Below are 20,869 nucleotides of genomic sequence, written 5' to 3'. Positions count from 1 at the left end.
CACACAACCCCCTGTCGATCCCCGAGACACAGGCCATTGAGGATTACATCGAAGAAGCACTTCAGATGGGTTTCATCCAACCCTCTACTTCTCCTGTGGCTAAGAAGGATGGCAGACTCCGTCCCTGTATAGACTATAGAGGCTTAAACGGCATCACCGTCAAGTTTCCCTATCCTCTTCCGCTAGTGCCTGCAGCACTTGAACAGCTACGGGATGCCAATGTCTTTACCAAACTTGATTTGCGTCATGCTTACAACCTCATTCACATCAAGGAGGGGGACGAGTGGAAGACTGCCTTCATCACTCATTCGGGGCACTACGAATACTGGGTCATGCCTTATGGCCTTGCCAACTCACCTTCCATCTTCCAATCCTTCATGAATGAGATCTTTCGGGACCTTCTGCACCGAAGTGTTGTAGTTTACATCAATGACATCTTGGTTTTCTCCCCTTCCCTTGAAGCTCACGTTCAGTATGCAAGGCAAGTTCTCCAACGCCTCCAAGATAATCCCTTTTTGTAAAAGCTGAGAAGTGCGAGTTCCATGTCTCCATCACATCTTTTCTGGGTTACGTGATCAGCCCCGAGGGGGCCCACATGGACAGTCTCAAAGTTGATGCTGTCAAGAACTGGCCTCGGCCGAGTTCAACCAAAGAACTCCAACATTTCCTGGGCTTTGCTAACTTCTACAGATGATTAATTTGCAACTTCAGTACCATAGCAGCCCCTCTCACCTCTCTCCTCAAAGGAAAACCTAAAACTCTTCAGTGGACTTCTCCAGCCATAAGGGCCTTCCAGGATCTTAAAGTAAGATTCACCACTGCACCTGTACTCCATCATCCTGATCCTTCCAAGCCTTTCATAGTGGAGGTGGACGCCTCTAACACTGGGATTGGAGCGATTCTCTCTCAACGACATGGTAACCCAGCCAAGATGTATCCCTGTGCTTTCTTCTCTCACAAACTCAACTCCGCAGAACAGAACTATGACGTGGGGAACCATGAGCTTCTGGCTATGAAGGATGCGCTTAAGGAATGGCGCCACTGGTTAAAGGGTTCCCAACACCCCGTTCACCATCCTCACAGATCATCGCAATCTGGAGTATTTACATTTTGCCAAACAACTCAACCCTAGACAAGCCCGTTGGGCTCTGTTCTTCACCAGATTCAACTTCTCAGTGACGTATCGTCCTGGGCCAATGAACACTAAGGCTGATGCCCTCTCTCGGATTTATTCCCCTGAATCTCCTGAATCCCCTCTGACCATCCCGCCCAAATCAGTTATCACTGCTCCTGTCCAGTGGGACATCATGAAGGACATTGAACAAGCCACGTTGACGGAACAACCCCCACCCAATTGCCCAAGAGACCGTGTCTACATTCCTACCAAGCTCCATCCTCAAATCATGCAATGGGTCCATACCTCCTTGAGCTCTGTTCACCCAGGTGAGAACCACACCAGACAACTAGTTCAGAATAAGTTCTGGTGGCCTTCCCTATCCCGAGATGTTGCCCAGCATGTAAAGGGGTGCTCTATCTGTGCCCAAGCTAAATCCTCCAGACTTATTCCAGCAGGACTCTGCCACCTCTTACCCATCCCACAACTTCCCTGGTCTCACATTGCCATAGATTTCCTCACGAATTACTTGTGTCTCAGTGTAACACCACTATCATGGTGGTGGTGGATAGGTTCTCCAAAGCTTGCCATCTCGTCCCACTTAAGAAACTGCCTACCGCTCTAGATATGGCTGAGACAATCTTCCACCAAGTATTTTGGCTCTGAATGTCAACATCAGCCTGACTTCCAGTTATCATTCTCAGTCGAATGGCCAGACTGAATGCAACAACCAAGAAGTAGGTCACTATCTCTGCACCTTCTGACTTTCTAACCAGTATGACTGGTGTAGATTTCTCCCTTGGGCAGAGTATGCCAGAAACTCCCTTCGCAGTTCCTCTACTGGTTTGACCCCTTTCCAGTGTATCCTGGGATATCAACCTCCACTCTTTCCCTGGTCGGGAGAACCATCAGAGTTACCTGCGGTTAATCACTGGATGCAGTGCAGCAACCAAGTTCACTTTCAGAGAGCCATCCATCAACAGAAGATACATGCTGACTGACATCTTCGACCCTTCCCCACTCTCCGTCCAGACCAACGAGTATGGCTATCCACCCGGGACCTCCGCCTGCAGGTACCCTGCAAAAAACTCTCCCCAAGGTATGTTGGCCCATTTAAGATCATCAAACAAATAAATCCAGTATGTTACAAACTTCAACTGCCTTCTCACTCCCGCATCTCTACTACTTTCCATGTGTCTCTCCTCAAACCTGTGGCCGAGTCTGCCACTACCCCCACTGACAACCTTCCCCCTCCTCCTCTTGACCTCGATGGGGAGATCGCCTACCAAGGCAACACTCTCCTTGACTCTCAACGCCAGGGCAGAGCCCTACAATATCTAGTAGACTGGGAGGGCTATGGACCTGAGGAACAGTCTTGGGTCTCTTTGGAAGACATTCTGGACCACTCACTCATCTCTGAATTTCACCTAGCCCATCCAGACACTATAAAGGGGGTCCTCAAAGGGGGAGTACTGTCACATCTTCCCAATCTGTTAACACAAGATCTCCTTCCCCTGAGTATTAACCCCATAACTGGACTACATTTCCCAGAAACCCCTTCCCGCTATTGACTCTCACACCTGACTGCCATTCATTCATCAAACTCTCTGTGTATATGATCCCTGCTCAAACTTCACTTCATTGCGAAGTCTTGCCAATTCACCTGTTGTCTTGCATTTCTGAGCGTTATATTTATCTACTGCCTGCCTGTGTTTGATTATTGCCTGTTTCTTGGATTACCCCTTTGTTTACCGACTATGATTTGTTACTTTGTTTGGATTGCTTACCTGGTTTTGACCTCTGCCTGTTTAACTACGATTGTATTAAACTCTACACATAGATCTTCACTCGGTGTCTGCCTCTCACTCATTACAAATAAATCATTCTCTCTACTATTATTCTGACATTTCACATTCTTAAAATAAAGTAGTGATCCTAACTGACCTAAGACAGTGAATGTTTTCTACGATTAAATGTCAGGACTGAAAAACTGAATTTAAATGTATTTGGCTAAGGTGTATGTAAACCTCTGACTTCAACTGTATATTGTTTGTTATTGGTAGATTTTCACTTTAAGGAAAATATAACTATGGTTCATGCAGACTTTTACATTTTCAAAATGTTATCTTGGGGGATACCCCTCAACCCCCATACAGTATCTTTCCTTAGTCACAAGGCCTCGAGCCCCTTGGGTATCTAAAAATATTCAAACACAAATACTAGACTGTTGTCATTCAGCTTCAAAACAAACAGTTAATTTTATCTTTTAATATTCATATCAAAGTACACACGATTGATGAACTCATTGAAATATTTCAATCTTTTGGTAAAAGATCCCCCAAACCCCACTACTTTGGCTTTGTCTCTGGGACCGCATGTCCTCATCCCCGCCCAGTTTTGAAGAAAATGTTTTAACTGGTAACTTTTTTTTTCTTCTTTTACAAAGTACTATTTCTGCCAACTTGGAAATGTATAATAACTATATAAAAAAAAGAGGATTCCTTAATTGTTGATGCTCATTGACCCCACCCATGGGCCTGACTTTACTTTGCTTAAATGAGTTCACATTTACTATATAGCGTGCTGTTCAAAATTGTTCATAATGTTGACAAATTATACAACTTTTTTTGACAAGACTATATAGTAAATGTGAACTAATTTAAGCAAAGTGACATCAGTTCTGTTGATGTGCATGGCACTTATACTTAGTATAGCACTATACTTGGAATGTACTTACTCAAGAAAGTACTGAGTAATATCAGGTAACTACATGTACTTAAATGGGCTAAGCTTAGGGTTAGGGTTGGGTTTATTCTTGTCGATGACCCATCCCTAGTTGGTAAGTTCACACTTGACAACTAGGGATGACCCATCCCTAGTTGGTAAGTTCACACTTGACAAAACCAAACTGTACATCTCTGATTTCAATCTATTTAACATGGAAAATACACTGAGAATCTATTTCCATCTTTAAGTATGGAGCACAAATATCTGACTTGGCCACACCAACAGAAGAGAGGTAACGACATTAGAACCAACCACCAACTGTATCTTCATCAACATTCCCGAGGGACTCAACTATTGCCACATCCATCTGTCATCCTGCAAACAATATGCCTATTTGTGACCTCACACACAATGTGTGTGTGTGTTTCAGTTCTTATGTCCTTTAAATTCCCTGTATTTCCTCTCTCTGACTCTCTCTCTCTCTCTCTCTCTCTGTATCTTAGCAGAGAACAACAAACCAGTCTCCACTGCATATCTCATTATGCACACATTGAAACAAAAACACTCACACACTCCAACACACACAATAATGATTCTAGTTTAAACCTCTCTGCAGGTTAAGAGCTTGATTATAGTGTTTTGGCTGTCAAAAGCCATTTTGTCTCACAAAAATGGTAAACACAGCAGTTTGGGCTGTTTTGTTGATTTGATTCCCACTTGCAACATGGAAAGGAAGGAAAGCATAGAGAAAAAGTTCTGCTGTTCTTACTCTGATCCTGTGGAGATAGTTTGTGCTTATTAGCTTAGACTAAATGAGTAACTATGAGTCTTTAAATGTGCGCAGACAGACGTGCATGTAATGTGTGCTTGGCATTAGTCTTGCTGACATTCAAGGAGAGGAAGTTAGTTTGGCAACACTGTGTCAGAATATTTGCCTTATCCAGGTAGGCCTTCTCATTACTGTCTGAGACCAGTGTCATCAGCAAACTTAACAATGGAGTTGCAGCTGTGCAAAGCCACACAGTAGTGTCTGTAGAAGGAGAACAGTAGTGGGCTAAAGACACAGCCCTGAGTTAGTCCTTGGATAATGAGCTTGGAAGTTTGGATTGTTTAATAAGGGACTGTAAAGGGGTTCGCACACTGGACGCATCTGGAAGACAAAATTGTATGCCGCCGACGCCGCTCGCCATCTGTCAGCGGCGCCCAGCTACGACTCCGGATACTCAGATATTTTCGAGTATCTAGCATATTTTCTATTAAATTCGACCCAAATCATTATCAAAGGACATATATTATTAACTCTAGCATTGTTCATTCTTGAAGAAGGGAAAAACCTTGGTAACTTGTGTGTGTACTGTCTGCCACCTGAACCACATCAACGTGCCCTGTGTTTGATACCTGTGCTGTGTCATAGCCACTACACGGTGTGGCGCTTCTCGTCTGGTGTGCGACCACCTTAACACTCCTGTAACGTTTTAGTTTGAAAAGAAGGACGATGTAAGCATTTTTTTTTACAACAGACTCACAACTGTGTACTGTGTTCTGTGAATTGCCATTGATGTTCTTTTTCAGAATTGCGTTAGGGTTTGTGCTGTCAATTTCAATGTAAACACCTGGCTGGCTGCCATGGTAACCAGGCCAGTCCTGCACACTGAATTAAATTGCAGATTACAGTTGTGTGGAAACACTTAGAAAAGGGTATAATTGTCTGGGTACATGTGAGGTGTTGAGAGGGTGTGCAAGTGTTGGCAGCTTTTTAGTCAGTTAATCTTAAAGATCACAGTTTATGCTCACAATCTCTTTATCTGTTACATACACAAACACACACACTCACCGAGCCAATGCTCTCCAGTGATTTTGCCAAATCCTTCTCTGTAGGAGTCCCACTCCCTGAAGAAGTTCACAGAGCCATCCTCCCTCCGCTGGATAACCTGATAAAAATAAAAATAAAAAACTTTTGAAAAAAGGTCAGAAAACTAGTTTTCTTAAAAACTATCAATGACACCTTGAATTACATTGATGTTTCTTTTATTAATTGATGTATTTATACACTTGGAAAAACTGTGTGAAATATTACGATCCGCTCTTCAATATTGTCCATTATTTTTATTGAAACAAAAGCCTAGCACATCCTCAGAGTTGTCAATCAGCAGTTAGTACAGTGCCCACTTCTTACTACTATAGCCTAGTATATTTTGTACTATATTTGTTTGAAAAGAAGAAATGTGTTATCTACACTAGTGTGATGAGGAGGGCGTGGCCGGGCCGTGATGGAGCATGGCCGGCGCTGAATCAGCTGATCAGTGGGAGAGTGAGATAAAGGGGCGGCCAGAGATGCCGGTTCGAGAGAGAGAGATGCACATGGCCATGCTGCACGTTTGTTTATGTTGGTTTTAAGTTTATCATTAAAGTTTATTTATTTCACTTTAATGTTTTATTTATTAGTTTAATAAGCAGCATTATTTCGGCAAGGGTCTCTGAGCAGGAAAATTGGTTTGGTATTCTGCAGTGTATATGTGTGTGCGCACTTGTGTGCTTTCATATTAAAGTGCCATATGATTTTAAGACTCTGCCGCAGGGTAAATACTTGATAAGAGTGAATGATTAATTCACAGACTCTCAGGCGACAGCAGAGAGTGAAATAAGACTTGAACAAACACACTGATGAAACAGCTCAGCAATGACAAACTTCATTGGGATCTTGAGGATAATATCATTTAATAGAGCATATCTTCATCTACTCAGGATTGACTCAAAAGAGTAGGACTCAAAGAGTTCTTAATCCACTTGTGCATAGAAACTGATATAATGGAATAATGAGAAATAAAGGATTGGGAGACCTGGTATTCAGTGTAAGAAATCTTTCATATATGAATCTAATAGATTTATGACCCTTTCGCAATAGAGGTTTGGTGCAGTACATTTTGTGGTTGATGTGAACAGATAAAGATTATGCACTATATTTTGCAGGAACATTTTTACAATAACTTGGTAGTAACTCCAAACAAACGAATTACACTAAAACAAAGCAAGAAAGACAGCCATTGCCTTCTTTTGCTAACTTTCAGATTTAAATGTTTGTTTCTGGTTGTTTTTAACACAAGGTAATTAAATAGGACATGTAACTGGATCAACATTTTTGTTGGTGCTGAAACAACCTTCCAATTAAACAATCCTACGCCAAACCCTATCCTTAACTGTAACTCTTACATTAACCTACTAATAAAATCAAAGGAAAATGATTGGGTGATAAGAATGTTGTAGAGGCCCCTTAACCAAACTGTAACCCTAAAGTTTCAATGGTTGATAGGAATGTTGCTCCAGGACAAATGACGTAAGGTGATGTTAAAAGCGCTTTTCAAATATGCTGTACAATATATTGGAACAACATAACACTGTGCAAAAGTTTAACAGGGGGAGCAAGGGGATGGACAATTGAATTCAAGTTCAGACTCAAGCAAACATATCAAGTGTGAACGTGAAATTAAAGATGAGGCATCTTAAAAGAAAAGTCTGTAAGGTATAATGGTGGACATGTACAGAATAAGACAGATCAGGTGTCTGTGTCAACCCCTATAATGAGCCTGTCAAAAACCACTGACACTTGTAAACAGGAGCTTTTAAAAGTGTTTGTGAGTGGGTGACAGTCTTGTATGTCTTTGTGTAGAAAGGCACTGAGTGCATTATGGAAATCAGAGAAAGAACAATCAAGGGTCTTATTTTGTTCTTCTGCTTTATTTGTGATCCCTCTGGGTAAATTACATGTTTTCAAAACTGATAATTGTCCTAATCTGGTTGATAAATTGAAGACAAAGTTTCAAGCCCATTACCAACCAATCTGCAGCATGCTCCGCATTAATGACTTTTTAAAACTTCAGAAATTAAACTCACATTTCAAACACATTCTACAAAGCATATCAAAGCAAATTTCATGAGTGTAAACTGCTACCACATCAGTGAACATCAATTTACTGTTAAGAAATATTTCAAGTTTAATACAAGTTATGCTCATTCGACAGCATTAGTGGCAAAATGTTGATTACCACAAAAAGTCATTTCGACTCATACCTCCTTTTCTTTAAAAAAAGCAAAAATCGAGGTTACAGAGAGGCGCTTATAACGGAAGGGACAAAACATTTAAACATGTTTTGTCCCTTATCTCAAAAATCAGTCATTTGACCGTTTTCATTTATTTTATTTTCATTTATCTTGATCATTAGAAAATGTCCAGTCAGGGTTATTCTTAAGCAGATGGACTTTTGTTTTCTATTGCTATTAAGGAGAGACAGAAACATTCAGGAAAGAGGAACAGGCTTTAGTCAGTACAGGACGACAGCTGTCAGTCATCTTAAAGGTATCTCCCACATCACTCTGACCTGTAGCTGCCCTGGAGGCTCCTGGGAGATCAACCCTGCTTACGTTGAACTGCTGTTGAAATTACATTTGCACACACACCGACACAGTCATGATTTGGTGATATCTTGCTTTGTTCCAAAGATTTAAAGCAGGAAAGCAGTGAAGGTCAAAGGGGCTTTGACCATCAATGTCTAGTGCCAGTGGAGACAGAGACAGAACTGAGCTACCGATTTCTCTCTTTCTCTGTCACCTTACGCCATGTCCTAAACAGGTGCAACGTGATAAAGCGACAAGCAATAAATGTCCCCAAAATACAAGTTACTTTGTAGACTCTCTCTAATTCTTAGAAAGAAAGAAAAAAAATGACCAAAAAGGCTCAATTAATCTTTCATGCATTCATTCATTCACACCTCAAAACACTTCACAGCATGTCACCTTGTATTATAATATTAGCCTTTCCGTACCCTGGTGTTTACAGTAATTGATACAAAACCCTTACAGTGCAGTGATCTGTGAATCCCGCCCTTTGGTCTTTATGTCATGACCATGCCATTTTGCAGCAAATGACAAACTGTACCTAAAATGTCAGTCGCTGCAGACTCAACTAATTAAAGATTCTCTTTTAATTAAAGTCAGCAGCAGTGGAGGATTACAGCAGCTGAGGGCATCATTGTGGTGTCTGCTTGCTCTGTTGTTCTTCAGTACAGAACCTTTTTGAAAGTGTGTATCCTTTTCCAGCATATGGCTCACGAAGTGAAAATTATTTGTCCTCGCTTGAGGAGGGCTCTGTTATGTTTGCTTGTGGCGGGTCAATTTTGAAGTGTTAATTGACATTTAATGTGTCACATGAATTGTGCCTTTTAAAATCCCCAGAGAATAAAAATGAAATATTAAGCCTGTATTATTAAAGATTTGAGTTTATTCTGTTCATTAAATATTCAGAAGACCAAAATCATGACTTCGCTTATTTGTGTAAGGTGAATTATATCGTCCAATAAAATTGCATTGGATGGCCTCACATTTAGCCTAGGGATTCAACAATATTTATTAATAGCAAGGTTATGATAGTAAACTAAAATGAAAACTAAATGTAAAAAAACTCTTTCGTAAACTAAAATAAAATTCAACATAATTGGAAAACTGAAACTAAACTAAAATACATTTTGATGGCTCTGAAAAAACGAAACTAAAATAAAAAGAATTTTAAAAATACTTCGTTTTCATTTTTGTTGCGATAGGTTTTTAAACCTTGAAACCCGCTATCACCTTAAGCTATCACCACTAGCAGATGACCTATTGCCCTAATTAAATTAGCAAAGACAGAGTGGGAGGGAATCACTACAGTACATCATGGAGACAAGCAAAGCAGTTAGAAAACTAAGGTGACCAGAAGTCGGTCCCGGATTTACGAGGTGTGTCCCGGTGTCCCGTCATTTCTCTAAAAAATGTAATTATGTCCCGGTTTCAGCTGTTAGGCTCACTGATTTTTTTTCTTTTCTTTGAAATAAAATATCCTCAACGACCTTCTTGGTATCATGTCTGTTATCGATTGCAGGGAAGGGAAGATATTTTATTTCATTGCACAATGATATGACGATACTTTCATTCTAGTTTTGCAGAAATCCGCTCAGAAGCTATCTGGTTACCATGACAACAACTCACACGCTTGGCGCTCTGCTCTCTGTCATCCAATGCAAATTACAAATGCCCAACTGAACATGCATGCTCAACAAGCTGAAATAAGCCAATCTATTTCTTTGCACAACACGTGAAAATGGAATTTAAATGTTTTGCTGTCAATGTAAATGTTCACTAGTGTTAAATAAGAGATTGCAGGTCATATTCATACAGCTGTTTTTTTTTTTTAAATAGTACAAGCACTTAAATGAGGAAATGTGGAATTGTATTTTAACTTTTAAGTTCCAACGTTGCAAATTTTGTGTAAAAATGTGTAGTCATATCATTATTACACATGCAATATGGCATCATATGGATAGAGAAGGCTATATGGAATTTGTACATTTTACAAATCTAAAATGTGGTTAAAATCGTATAAAACAATATATAATAAAATAAAATAACATTTTGCATACTAAAATATGTTATATTGAATTTAGCTACATATTTTAATACAGTGTGTGTGTACACACACACACACACACACACACACACTGTATTAAAATATGTAGCTAAATTATATATATATATATATATATATATAAACTCATCAATAAAAGAAACATCCTCTCACTTTCAACTGCTTTTATTTTCAGCAAAATTAACATGTGTAAATATTTGTATGAATATAAAAAGATTCAACAACTAAGGCATAAACTGAACAAGTTTCACAGACATGTGATTAACAGAAAAAAAAAAGTGTCCCTGAACAAAAGGGGGGTCAAAATCAAAAGTAACAGTCAGTATCTGGTGCCACCAGCTGCATTAAGTACTGCAGTGCATCTCCTGGTGGAGTGGTGTTGGAGTAGTGGACTAAAGCACTGAACTGGTAAGCAGAAGGGTGTTGGTTTGATCCCCACAGCCACCACCCTTCTGTCCTTGAGCAAGGCACTTAACTCCAGGTTGCTCCAGGGGGATTGTCCCTGTAATAAGGGAACTGTAAGTTGCTTTGGATAAAAGCGTCTGCCAAATGCATAAATGTAAATGTAATCTCCTCCTCATGGACTGCACCAGATTTGCAGTTCTTCAGCAAATTTGTTCAGTTCTTGCTGTGAGATGTTATCCCACTCTTCCACCAAGGCACTTGCAAGTTCCCGGACATTTCTGGGAGGAAAGGCCCTAGCCCTCACCCTCCGATCCAACAGGTCCCAGATGTGCTCAATGGGATTGAGATCTGAGCTCTTCGCTGACCATGGCAGAACACTGACATTCCTGTCTTGCAGGAAATCATGCACAGAACGAGCAGTATGGCTGGTGGCATTGTCATGCTGGAGGGTCATGCAGGCAGGGTACCACATGAGGGAGGAGGATGTCTTCCCTGTAATGCACAGCATTGAGATTGCCTGCAATGACATCAAGCTCAGTCCAATAATGCTGTGACACACCGCCCCAGACCATGATGGACCCTCCACCTCCAAATCGATCCTGCTCCAGAGTACAAGCCTCGGTGTAACGCTCATTCCTTCGACGATAAACGTGAGTCTGACCAGCACATAGGCGACGTTGTTGCCGGTGATGTCTGGTAAGGACCTGCCATACAACAGGCCTACAAGCCCTCAGTGCAGCCTCTCTCAGCCTACTGCAGACAGTCTGAGCACTGATGGAGGGATTGTGCGTTCCTCGTGTAACTCGGGCAGTTGTTGTTGCCATCCTGTACCTGTCCCGCAGGTGTGATATTCAGATGTACCGATCCTGTGTAGGTGTTGTTACACGTGGTCTGCCACTGCGAGGATGATCAGCTGTCCTTCCTGTCTCCCCGTAGCGCTGTCTTAGGCAACTCACAGTACGTGCAATTTATTGCCCTGGCCACATCTGCAGTCCTTATGCCTCCATGCAGCATGCCTAAGGCTCGTTCAAACAGATGAGCAAGGACCCTGGGCTTCTTTCTTTTGGTGTTTTTCAGAGTCAGTAGAAAGGTCTCTTTAGTGTCCTAAGTTTTAATAATTGTGACCTTAATTGCCTACCGTCTGTAAGCTGTTAGTGTCTTAACGACCGTTCCACAGGTGCATGTGCATTAATTGTTTATGATTCATTGAACAAGCATGGAAAACATTGTTTAAACCCTTTACAATAATGATCTATAAAGTTATTTGGATTTTTACTAAATTATCTTTAAAATACAGTGTCCGGAAAAAGGGACGTACCTTTTTTTGTTGAGTTTATATATATAAATATAAAAATAAGCTTTTCTCTATGGATTCTGTTAGACATTACATTCTCCCACTTAAAAAGTATAATAACTAAAAAATACAGCTATTTTACAATACGATATAGGTTAAATAGAATCACTGTTTGTTTTAACAAAAAGCTAATGTAGACAGCTAATATACTGTATGCCACAAAAATATTATAATTTATAAACTTCATACTATATCAGGACTGGCCCAGACTCTGTTGATGCCCTAAGTGAGATTTAAAATTTTGCGCCCCCCAGAATCCGTCCCCCACCCCCCGTCCCCACCACCTATGAAACATTAACAACACTTTTTTTAAATTGAACAATCAATATTACATAACATATAAATATGAAGTAAATAATTTGTGATACTAAAGTCCATAATAAGTCCTATAATTATAGGTGCCTAAAGTGCAATATTGTGAAGTTAAAGCCATCCAAGTTTGGGTAGATAAAAAAAATAAAAAATAAAAAATCAAGGATCTGTGGTTTCAAAACTGCACATGGACTTCATAGCAAAAGTCATCAATGACATTTATTTAATACTAACATTAATTCATTTTATAATGGGCATAAAATAAAAACAGAAGGGGGGGGGGGCCTTTAACTCGACTGACTCTAGGAGCTCGAATGGGGCTCTTCGTAGACCTAAAAAGACCACGGAGGGGTCCCAAGAGGCAAAGAGGCGCGGCCTAGGAGGGTTCAACCTCCTGGTGCCTCTCAGGAACCTGATGATCAGGTCGTGCTTACCGAGAGACTTACCTGCAACAATATCGTGGTGTGCTGCTATAGCAGCTACATAAACCTTGAGAGTGGAGGGGGACAGCCGCCTGTCCAACTTCTCTTGCAGGAAGGAAAGCACTTACCTGACTGCGCACCTCTGGGGGTCTTCACTATGGGAAGAACACCACTTAGCGAAGATACGCCACATCAGGAGATACAGCTGCCTTGTAGAAGGAGCTCTGGCCTGAGTGATCGTGTTAACCACTGTGGGCGGTAGACCAGTTAGGTCTTAGGAATTTGCCAGGGAGGTGCTGTCGCGAGGGGCGTGAGGTCTGAGAACCATGTCTGGGTGGGCCAATACGGAGCCACGAGAATGACCTGCTCCTCGTCCTCCCCGACCTTGCACAGAACCTGTGCAAGTAGGCTCACTGGGGGGAATGCATATTTGCGCAGCCCCTGGGGCCAGCTGTGTGCCAGTGTGTCTGTACCGAGGGGAGCTCCCGTCAGGGCATACCAGAGCGGGCAGTGGGAGGATTCCCAGGAGGCGAACAGGTCTACCTGTGTCTTGCCGAATCGACTCCAAATGAGCTGGACCACCTGGGGGTGGAGTCTCCACTCTCCCCTGAGTGTCACCTGCCACGACAGAGCATCTGCTGTGGCGTTGAGGTTGCCAGGGATATGAGTGGCCCGCAGCGACTTGAGTCACCGCTGACTCCAGAGGAGGAGGTGACGGGCGATTTGCGACATGCGACGAGAGCGTAAACCGCCTTGGCAGTTTATATAAGCCACTGTCATCGTGTTGTCCGTCCGGACCAACACGTGCTTGCCCTGGATCAACGGCAATAGCCTCAAAAGGGTGAGCTGTACTGCCAGCAACTCGAGGCAGCTGATGTGCCTACGCAGGCGCATTCATGAGGCCCAGGCTGCAGGCGCTCGGTGTCTGGTAGCCGTGGGGACGCCGACCATGAGCACTGGCGATGTGACCCAAGGAGAGAGGAAACTGCTTTTTTTTGACAATGTGGGTACAGAAAAGAAAAAGGGAACAAAAGATTTTCCTCCCGGCCCTCCACCGGGGGATGGAGTGGTCTGGCAACCAGCTCCGGAGTTCCCGCAGACGTCTCGATCCTCGGGTGTCCCGTCTCAGGGGCACTTGGGATCCCTCCTGGGGATCTTCGCGGCCGTCCGAGAAGCTGGGGGTGTGGGGGGCTCTACGCCGGGGCCGAGGGCTGGGCTCGGGAGGAGCCGGTTGAGTTTGTGTCGCCGCTGGGGGACGCCCTCGTTGAACAGACGGGGTGCGCACTCTTGAGCCACGTTGGGGCAAGATGTGCTGAATGGCCTCCGTCTGTTGCTTCACCATTGAGAACTGCTGGGCGAAGTCCGGCCTGGGAGATGGGCACGTTAAGGAACCGCGCCTTGTCTGCGCCCCTCATCTCGACCAGGTTCAGTCACAGGTGGCGCTCCTGGACCACAAGCATGACATCGTCTGCCCGAGTGTGCGCGCTGTGACTTTAGTCACACGGAGGGCAAGATCGGTCACCGAGCGCAGCTCTTGTAGCACACTGGGATCAGAACTACCCTTGTGTAGCTCTTTCAAAGCCTTGGCCTGATGGACCTGTAAGAGGGCCATGGCGTGCAGGGCGGAGGTGGCCTGACCGGCAGCGCTGTAGGCTTTAGTCACAAGAGACGACGTCATCCTACAGGCTCGGGAAGGGAGTGCCGGGCGACTCCGCCAGGTGATGGCGCTCAGCGGGCACAGGTGTGCCGCGATCGCCTTATCCACCTGGGGTATCGTGGCATAACCCTCGGCCGCCCCATCATCAAGGGTAGTGAGAGTGGACGAACTGAAGGATCGGGTTCAGGCAGCGAAATGTGCCATCCATGATCGCGTCAGCTTGTCGTGCACTTCCGGGAAGAAGAGGACTGGAGGGGGGCGTGACCGCGAGCGGCGCACCGAACCCAGAAACCAGTCGTCAAGCCGCGAGTGCTCAGGAGCAGGTGGAGGGTTCCACTCAAGCCCAACATTCGCGGCGGCCCGGGCAAGCATGGTGGTCAGCTCCACGTCGGCCTCAGACTGGGCTGCTACACCCGAAGGCGGCAGCCCGGTCGAGTCCTCGGCGTCCGACATCACCAAGGCACTCTCCGGTGCAGTGATCGACATCTCATCCGGCTCACGAGCTCCGAAAGAGACATTAGGCACACTAACAGAGTGGAGAGAAAGCCGCTGGAATGTGCCGTATATCCAACAGCACACGCTTCTGAAGAGGTGAATGGATCAGTAGTAGTATTCAGCTCGCTGAAATACAACCGCTCGGCTCCGAAGAAAAAATCTGAATGAATCCGCATTCCAGCCTCCCTTTTATACCCGTATGTCGGGGGGAGTGGCATGAAAATTCTACTCGCCAATTCTCATTGGCCTTTTCTCAAAGATCTGAAGGTGTCTCGGGCTCTCCAGATCGACCCCTAGTGTCACTACATCGACACAACGTCGAGTGAGTGACAGAAGGGGAACCCTTTTTCCAGAAAGAGAAAAAACAACTTGCATTCCAAGTGCAGGATCCCCTGCAGTGTCCACAAATTGAGTTTCAATCTGAAACTTTTACATTTCAGGTCTTAGTGCTTTTTTAATATTTCAGAGACGAGTTGTGGGTACTTTTGATAAAAGCACCATTTGATAATGCCGGATCACGTAGCACTCTAATAGATCTGCTCCCATAAATGATTTATAGAGTGCTTATTTTTAGTCCTCTTCTTTTAGCTGATAAAATAATAATAGTGGAATACATTATCTCGGGGCAGAGCTCAGGTCATGAACAGAATATGGAATATCACCACTACAGGTGATAATGTGTGTGAGTGTGTCTGCATGCATAAGTGTATTTGCATGTGTGTGTGATAACACAGCTTATGGAAGAGTAAGAGAGGGAAAGAGAGAAGAAACAGAAAAAGACTGCAATGCATGAACAAATCAAGAGAGAAGATAGGAAACATCTTTCTTGACTGACACCTCTATTCTATCTTGTTCTGATTCTCTCATCTGTCAAAGCTTTGGGTGTGTGTGTGTAACCACATAATGTAATGCTTGGTTTTACCTGAAGACAAAATCAGTGTAGCAAAAATAGTTCTTTTTTTTAACCTCTCTCTCTCTTTCTCTCTAATCAGTGTAGCAGAAACACAGAATTTTTACCTCCCTCCCTCCTTCCTTTCTTTCTTTCTTTCCTTCTTCCTTTGTTCATTTCTTCTCTTCCTTTCTTTGTTCAGCATTATTGTGTCACTCCTTACAACAGTGACACACTTCACTGTAAGCTTACATCATCAGGCCGGTTTGTGACTCTGAAAACACATGCAATCAATTATTATACAGTATGTCCAAAAATGGATCTGAGCAGGATGTAGGACGGCTTCCCTAAACTGCCACAGTAGAGGGAATTTGAGAGTGAGCTTGGGGGAGGGTACTGTTGTTGCTACGGATCTTCAGTCTGTAATAGGAAGGCAGGTGTGTGTTTTGGAGAGTTGCTTTAGCTCGGAGCAGTCAGTTTTTTCAGGACCTCTCCTTTGGGATGTGGGATTTTAATTTAAATTTTTTTGAGCTGAGTATCACAAATGGAATGATGGCACTGGAACAAAAGAAAAATATCAAGCCATCATCATGTTCCAACACATGGACATGACAGTGGAAAACTGCATGACATCCAACATCTGTCCTTTGTGGAGGCTTGTGAATGTGAATCAATAACACTTTAGTTGGAGCAATTACTGAGTTAATCTCACTGAACAGCACGTTTTGACACCGTCATGTCCAGTTCATAATCAACCAAACCAATTATGTGTTTGTTTATAATTTTTTATTTTCAATATAGTAACAGTAGAGCCAATAATTGGATTGCATTCATGCCTACAATTATTCAAAATTATTAAAAAGTAATAAGTGTCCAATTTTATAACATTAATATCTGATCTGATTTATTTACGATTCCCATCCCTATTAATTGCAGTTTTTAGAAGTTATTGAAAGCACGCATAAGAGGACATTTCAAATGTCACATTATTTTCCGTTCCATTCATTTTTTTTCTGTTGTTGACAGTTTGAAGAAATGAAAGTCATTTGGGTTGACTTGTCTTGGATCACTATCATAAAGACATCTTTAAAAGCAATCTTTCACATAAAAACAAAAATAATTTTACCTATCTTGTTAGCATGAGCAATTATATATTAATGGACTTCCAAAATTCAATAAGATGTCAACATATGTTAACACTTATTCTTAGAAAACACCACCCTCAGAGTTTTAGGCTTGTTTCCACTAACTGTAAGACTTACATCTGTTTCAGTCTCTTCTCTCTTGTTGTTCTCTATGTTCAAGATCAAGTGCATCTTTGCCTCTTTGGCTCATTTCATTGTTACATTTCATTAGTCTCCCTTCAATTTCCACACACACCAGCACACCCATACACAAACTATCACAATGGGTGCCTTCTTCCCAGTTGTAACAGTCTCTTGAGCAACAAAAAGCGGGATGGTTGAGACGATCTAATAGTCTGACTGTATTCAGCTTCTTTCGTCTAAAGCCATTCCTTCCCTATCACCAATACACCAACACCTTTCTCTCTCTCAACAGCCCCTATAATGTTACTGATTTCTCTTCTATAACAAAGTCATATATGCAAATGCACACTCAATGACTATATAATCACAATTCGAATCATGTAATGAGCCTGTATTGTGTACAGATTTAGCAGTAAAGCTCTGATTCACCAGTAATGGGGCAAAGAGAAACCACAGCCATCTGTGCTAACTGCAATATCTGAAGATATACCCTGTCTATCGAGGATCAAGCAATGTAGAAGGTTAAAACACTCCCTTTTCGATTGTTTTTTCTCTCTCTCTCTCTCTCACTCTTTTTTACCCTCAAACATTCACAGACATATCATATTATAAATTCTGCAATTTTGTAAGCCATCCAGTTAACCTTACACTGGTCATTTCATTTTACATTACAATGTTTCTTTATTTTTATTTTTCAAAATCCTGAACCTTTTGTTTATTCACAGGACTTGTGGACCTCACTGTACAAAAGGATGACTTGTGGACTTGAAGAATGTGAGACTGTATATACAGTTCACCAGATGGATAGATGTGCATATAAATGTTACTGATCCCTGAGGGGAAGTTCAGGAAAGAACAGCCTCCATAGTCAGCAGGACCAAATCCTACACAGAGACCCCAGTGGACAGACAAAGTATTATGTCAAAACTGAGAGTAGCATGACTGACCCTCATAATCATGTAAAGCATATAATCACCATCGAGATACCAATCTCACTAAGTGCTATCATGATACTTTTAATCTCTTTCATCACCTTAAAAGAGTATCTCATTCTGTAAAGAATCTCAGTAAAGATTACAGTATATGCACATTTGATTACCAGACTAGACAGAGGATTAGTTGTATATTGATGTTAATAGAGAAGAGATGCATAAAATTGGATATGATATATAAGGCATATTTTGTTGCTTTTAACCTACCACAGTCTAGATTTCAAAATTAGGTTTAATTCAGAGAGACCTGGGAATGTGATTGATTAAATTAAGTACTTTTGTGTGGTTTGAGAAATCTGTGAAAGTGACTAAATGCACATTACGTTTGTGTGGGCACAAGACTAAGAGAGTGTGAGGTAAGGTAATAGGTTTGTTTTTGTGGTGTGATGGAGGATCTGCCACCACCACAAATCATTGTAGCCCTGACCTTCCAATCTTCAGCTCAAGAAAAATGTTCCCATGGCTGTAACCACCCTAGACATCGAGGGAAAAAGCTCAGTTTAAAGGGTTAGTTCACCCAAAAATGAAAATTCTCACATGATTTACTTACCTCTAAGCCAGCCCAGATGTGTGTGACTTTCCTTCTTCAGCAGAACCAAAGTGAAGATTTTATAAGCAGATTTCAGCTCATTTTGTCCATACAATGCATGTAAATGTGTTCTATCAGTCTGCTGGCTTTTTGATGGTCCAAAAGGCATATTTAGGCAGTATACAAGTAATCCACATGACTCCAGTTGATCAATTAATGTCTTCTGTAGCAAACTGATAGGTTGGTGTAAGAAACAAATTGATAATTAAAAAGTTTTTAACTTTAAATCGTTCACATCTGGGATGCAATAAAGGTAGTAAATCATGAGAAGATTTTCATTTTTTGGGTGAACTAACCCTTTAATATTCCAATAAGTTGTCGAACAATATGGGTTTTTCAGTCATTGATTCTTAAATTATTACATATGTATATGCAGTTACATCCTTGATGGGCACAACAGGAGCGACCAACACAGGGAGCATGACAGTGGAAAACTGCATGACATCCAACATCTGACCTTTGTGGAGGCCGTTCTTCCTGTGTATGCACAAGGTGTCAATAAAGTCCAGGTATAGTGACAAAACAGAAGCTTCTCTCACATAATTACCTCTTGTCCCTAGAACCACAACCCTTTTCTTTCTTTGGACAGTTTTCGTACTCGTTATTTATTTTTTTATTTTTTTAATAAAAGCCACTGAATCATGATACCACTAATCCCACTGCACTTGTCTTCAGGCAGTGTGTATTGCAGCAAGCTTACACAAACAAAAGTGTATGTGTGTTGTATTGTGTTAATGTGACTCACCGTCCAGCCACCTCCATCCGTGCTCATATCACAAAAGACCTGAAAGCCAGCAGGGTAATGAGTGGGAAAAACAGAGTATATGCCATCTTCCCTCTGACCACTAGCATATATATCACTGCAATCACGTGGACGAGAGCCTGGGAAAGAAAGAAACTGAAAGTGTATGCATTGTATGTGCAACAGTGTAAACTTAATGTCCATTTATACACTAAAAAAGGTGAAAATGTGTTACCTTAAGGAGCTATTTCTGCCTGCTCTGTCCCTTAAAATAACTTTAATTGGTGTGATAACCTAATGTATTCAGGCTGATCTGGTCATATTAAATAAATTTTCTGACTTCAATAGAACCAGTTAATTTACATGTTACCTTATGAAGCACATTTTAGGTTTCCTGACAAACATTTTTACAGTGTACCCTGCTGAAAGTGTATTTAATTCTATTGCATTTTATTATTTTGAGAGAGATCAATAGATCACCCATGGTTGCAGGATAGCAAATAGCTAAGCCAGGCCAAGGCTGTTTTACTGTAATTTCCAAAGGAATAGTGCTTTATGTTAGCCAACATGACTTTATGCCAGTTTTTCAAGGCAGCTGGTGCATCTCAGCTCACTGGTCTCTGTTCCCACAAGAGCTATCCTTTTCCCTGATTATAGAAAACACTCTCCCCTCACTGGCACACACTTGCATCAAGTGTCTGCTTCAAACTGGGGTTCATTACAAACCACACCTGTGGCTCCAGCAGACACATCAGGGCCTTAAAAGAAAAGTGGTAAAATGCTTTCAGACATATTAGACTTCCCGAGAGCACAATTTAACAGACACTTTCCTCCTGATCCCAGCGACTTGACTGATAAGAAATTAGGATAAGTGGAGGTGCAGAACTAAGGCAATGTTAATGTGCGCACTTTAAACACAGTTTTCCATGGAATTGTGTGATATTCTCTCGATCAAGAGCAAGTCACTGAGTCAACAGTAGGAGGATTAGAGTGCCTCTGCTCAAGTACTGGAGAGGTTGTGACCCTGAGGAGGTGATGTCAGAGTATGCTTAAGGCATGTTGTGTTGCTGAGAATGTGGGAGTCGAAAATTTGTCCAGGGGGCAGGAACGATGGACAAGCAGGTAAATCCAGATAAATAATTTCAGAGACTGCTGAGATGGTAAACTGACGAACACAGGGAGTGATGAGTGGATAGGGGCCCCTAGTGAAGAGTAATAGGGAGTCTTGCCCACAATTGATGACGACAAGCAAAAAGAGAGGAATCAGACTTAGCTGGTGGAGCCCATCCTCCTCTGGCTTTATGATAAATGTGCATATGCCAAAAAATTTTAGCTACATAGTAGTGTAGTATATTTTAAGAATAGTATACTGTATGTATGTGTATATGTTAGTAAGCCAATGCTTAAAACTGTAAGGATAATGATAAAATTGTAAAAAATATTTATTTG

At 42.0% G+C, this 20,869-nt stretch overlaps 1 protein-coding gene across 3 annotated transcripts in view; it reads right to left on the bottom strand.

Annotated features, from left to right (window-relative positions):
* The window catches only part of fibcd1b (fibrinogen C domain containing 1b), a 181,923-nt gene that overhangs the window by 44,393 nt on the left and 116,661 nt on the right, over positions 1 to 20,869 (bottom strand). For all 3 annotated transcript variants that reach the window (XM_051696547.1, XM_051696546.1, XM_051696548.1), the window contains 2 exons: positions 19,424 to 19,560; positions 5,676 to 5,772 (listed from right to left, as the gene is read on the bottom strand). In XM_051696547.1, coding sequence (XP_051552507.1) covers positions 5,676 to 5,772; positions 19,424 to 19,560 — 234 coding nt within the window. The remainder of the gene's footprint in view (positions 1 to 5,675; positions 5,773 to 19,423; positions 19,561 to 20,869) is intronic.

Source organism: Myxocyprinus asiaticus, chromosome 4, assembly GCF_019703515.2.
Source record: "Myxocyprinus asiaticus isolate MX2 ecotype Aquarium Trade chromosome 4, UBuf_Myxa_2, whole genome shotgun sequence".
NCBI lineage: Eukaryota > Metazoa > Chordata > Actinopteri > Cypriniformes > Catostomidae > Myxocyprinus > Myxocyprinus asiaticus.
Note: the sequence above shows the minus strand (reverse complement) of the source record. Positions and strands in the feature narration are given on the sequence as shown.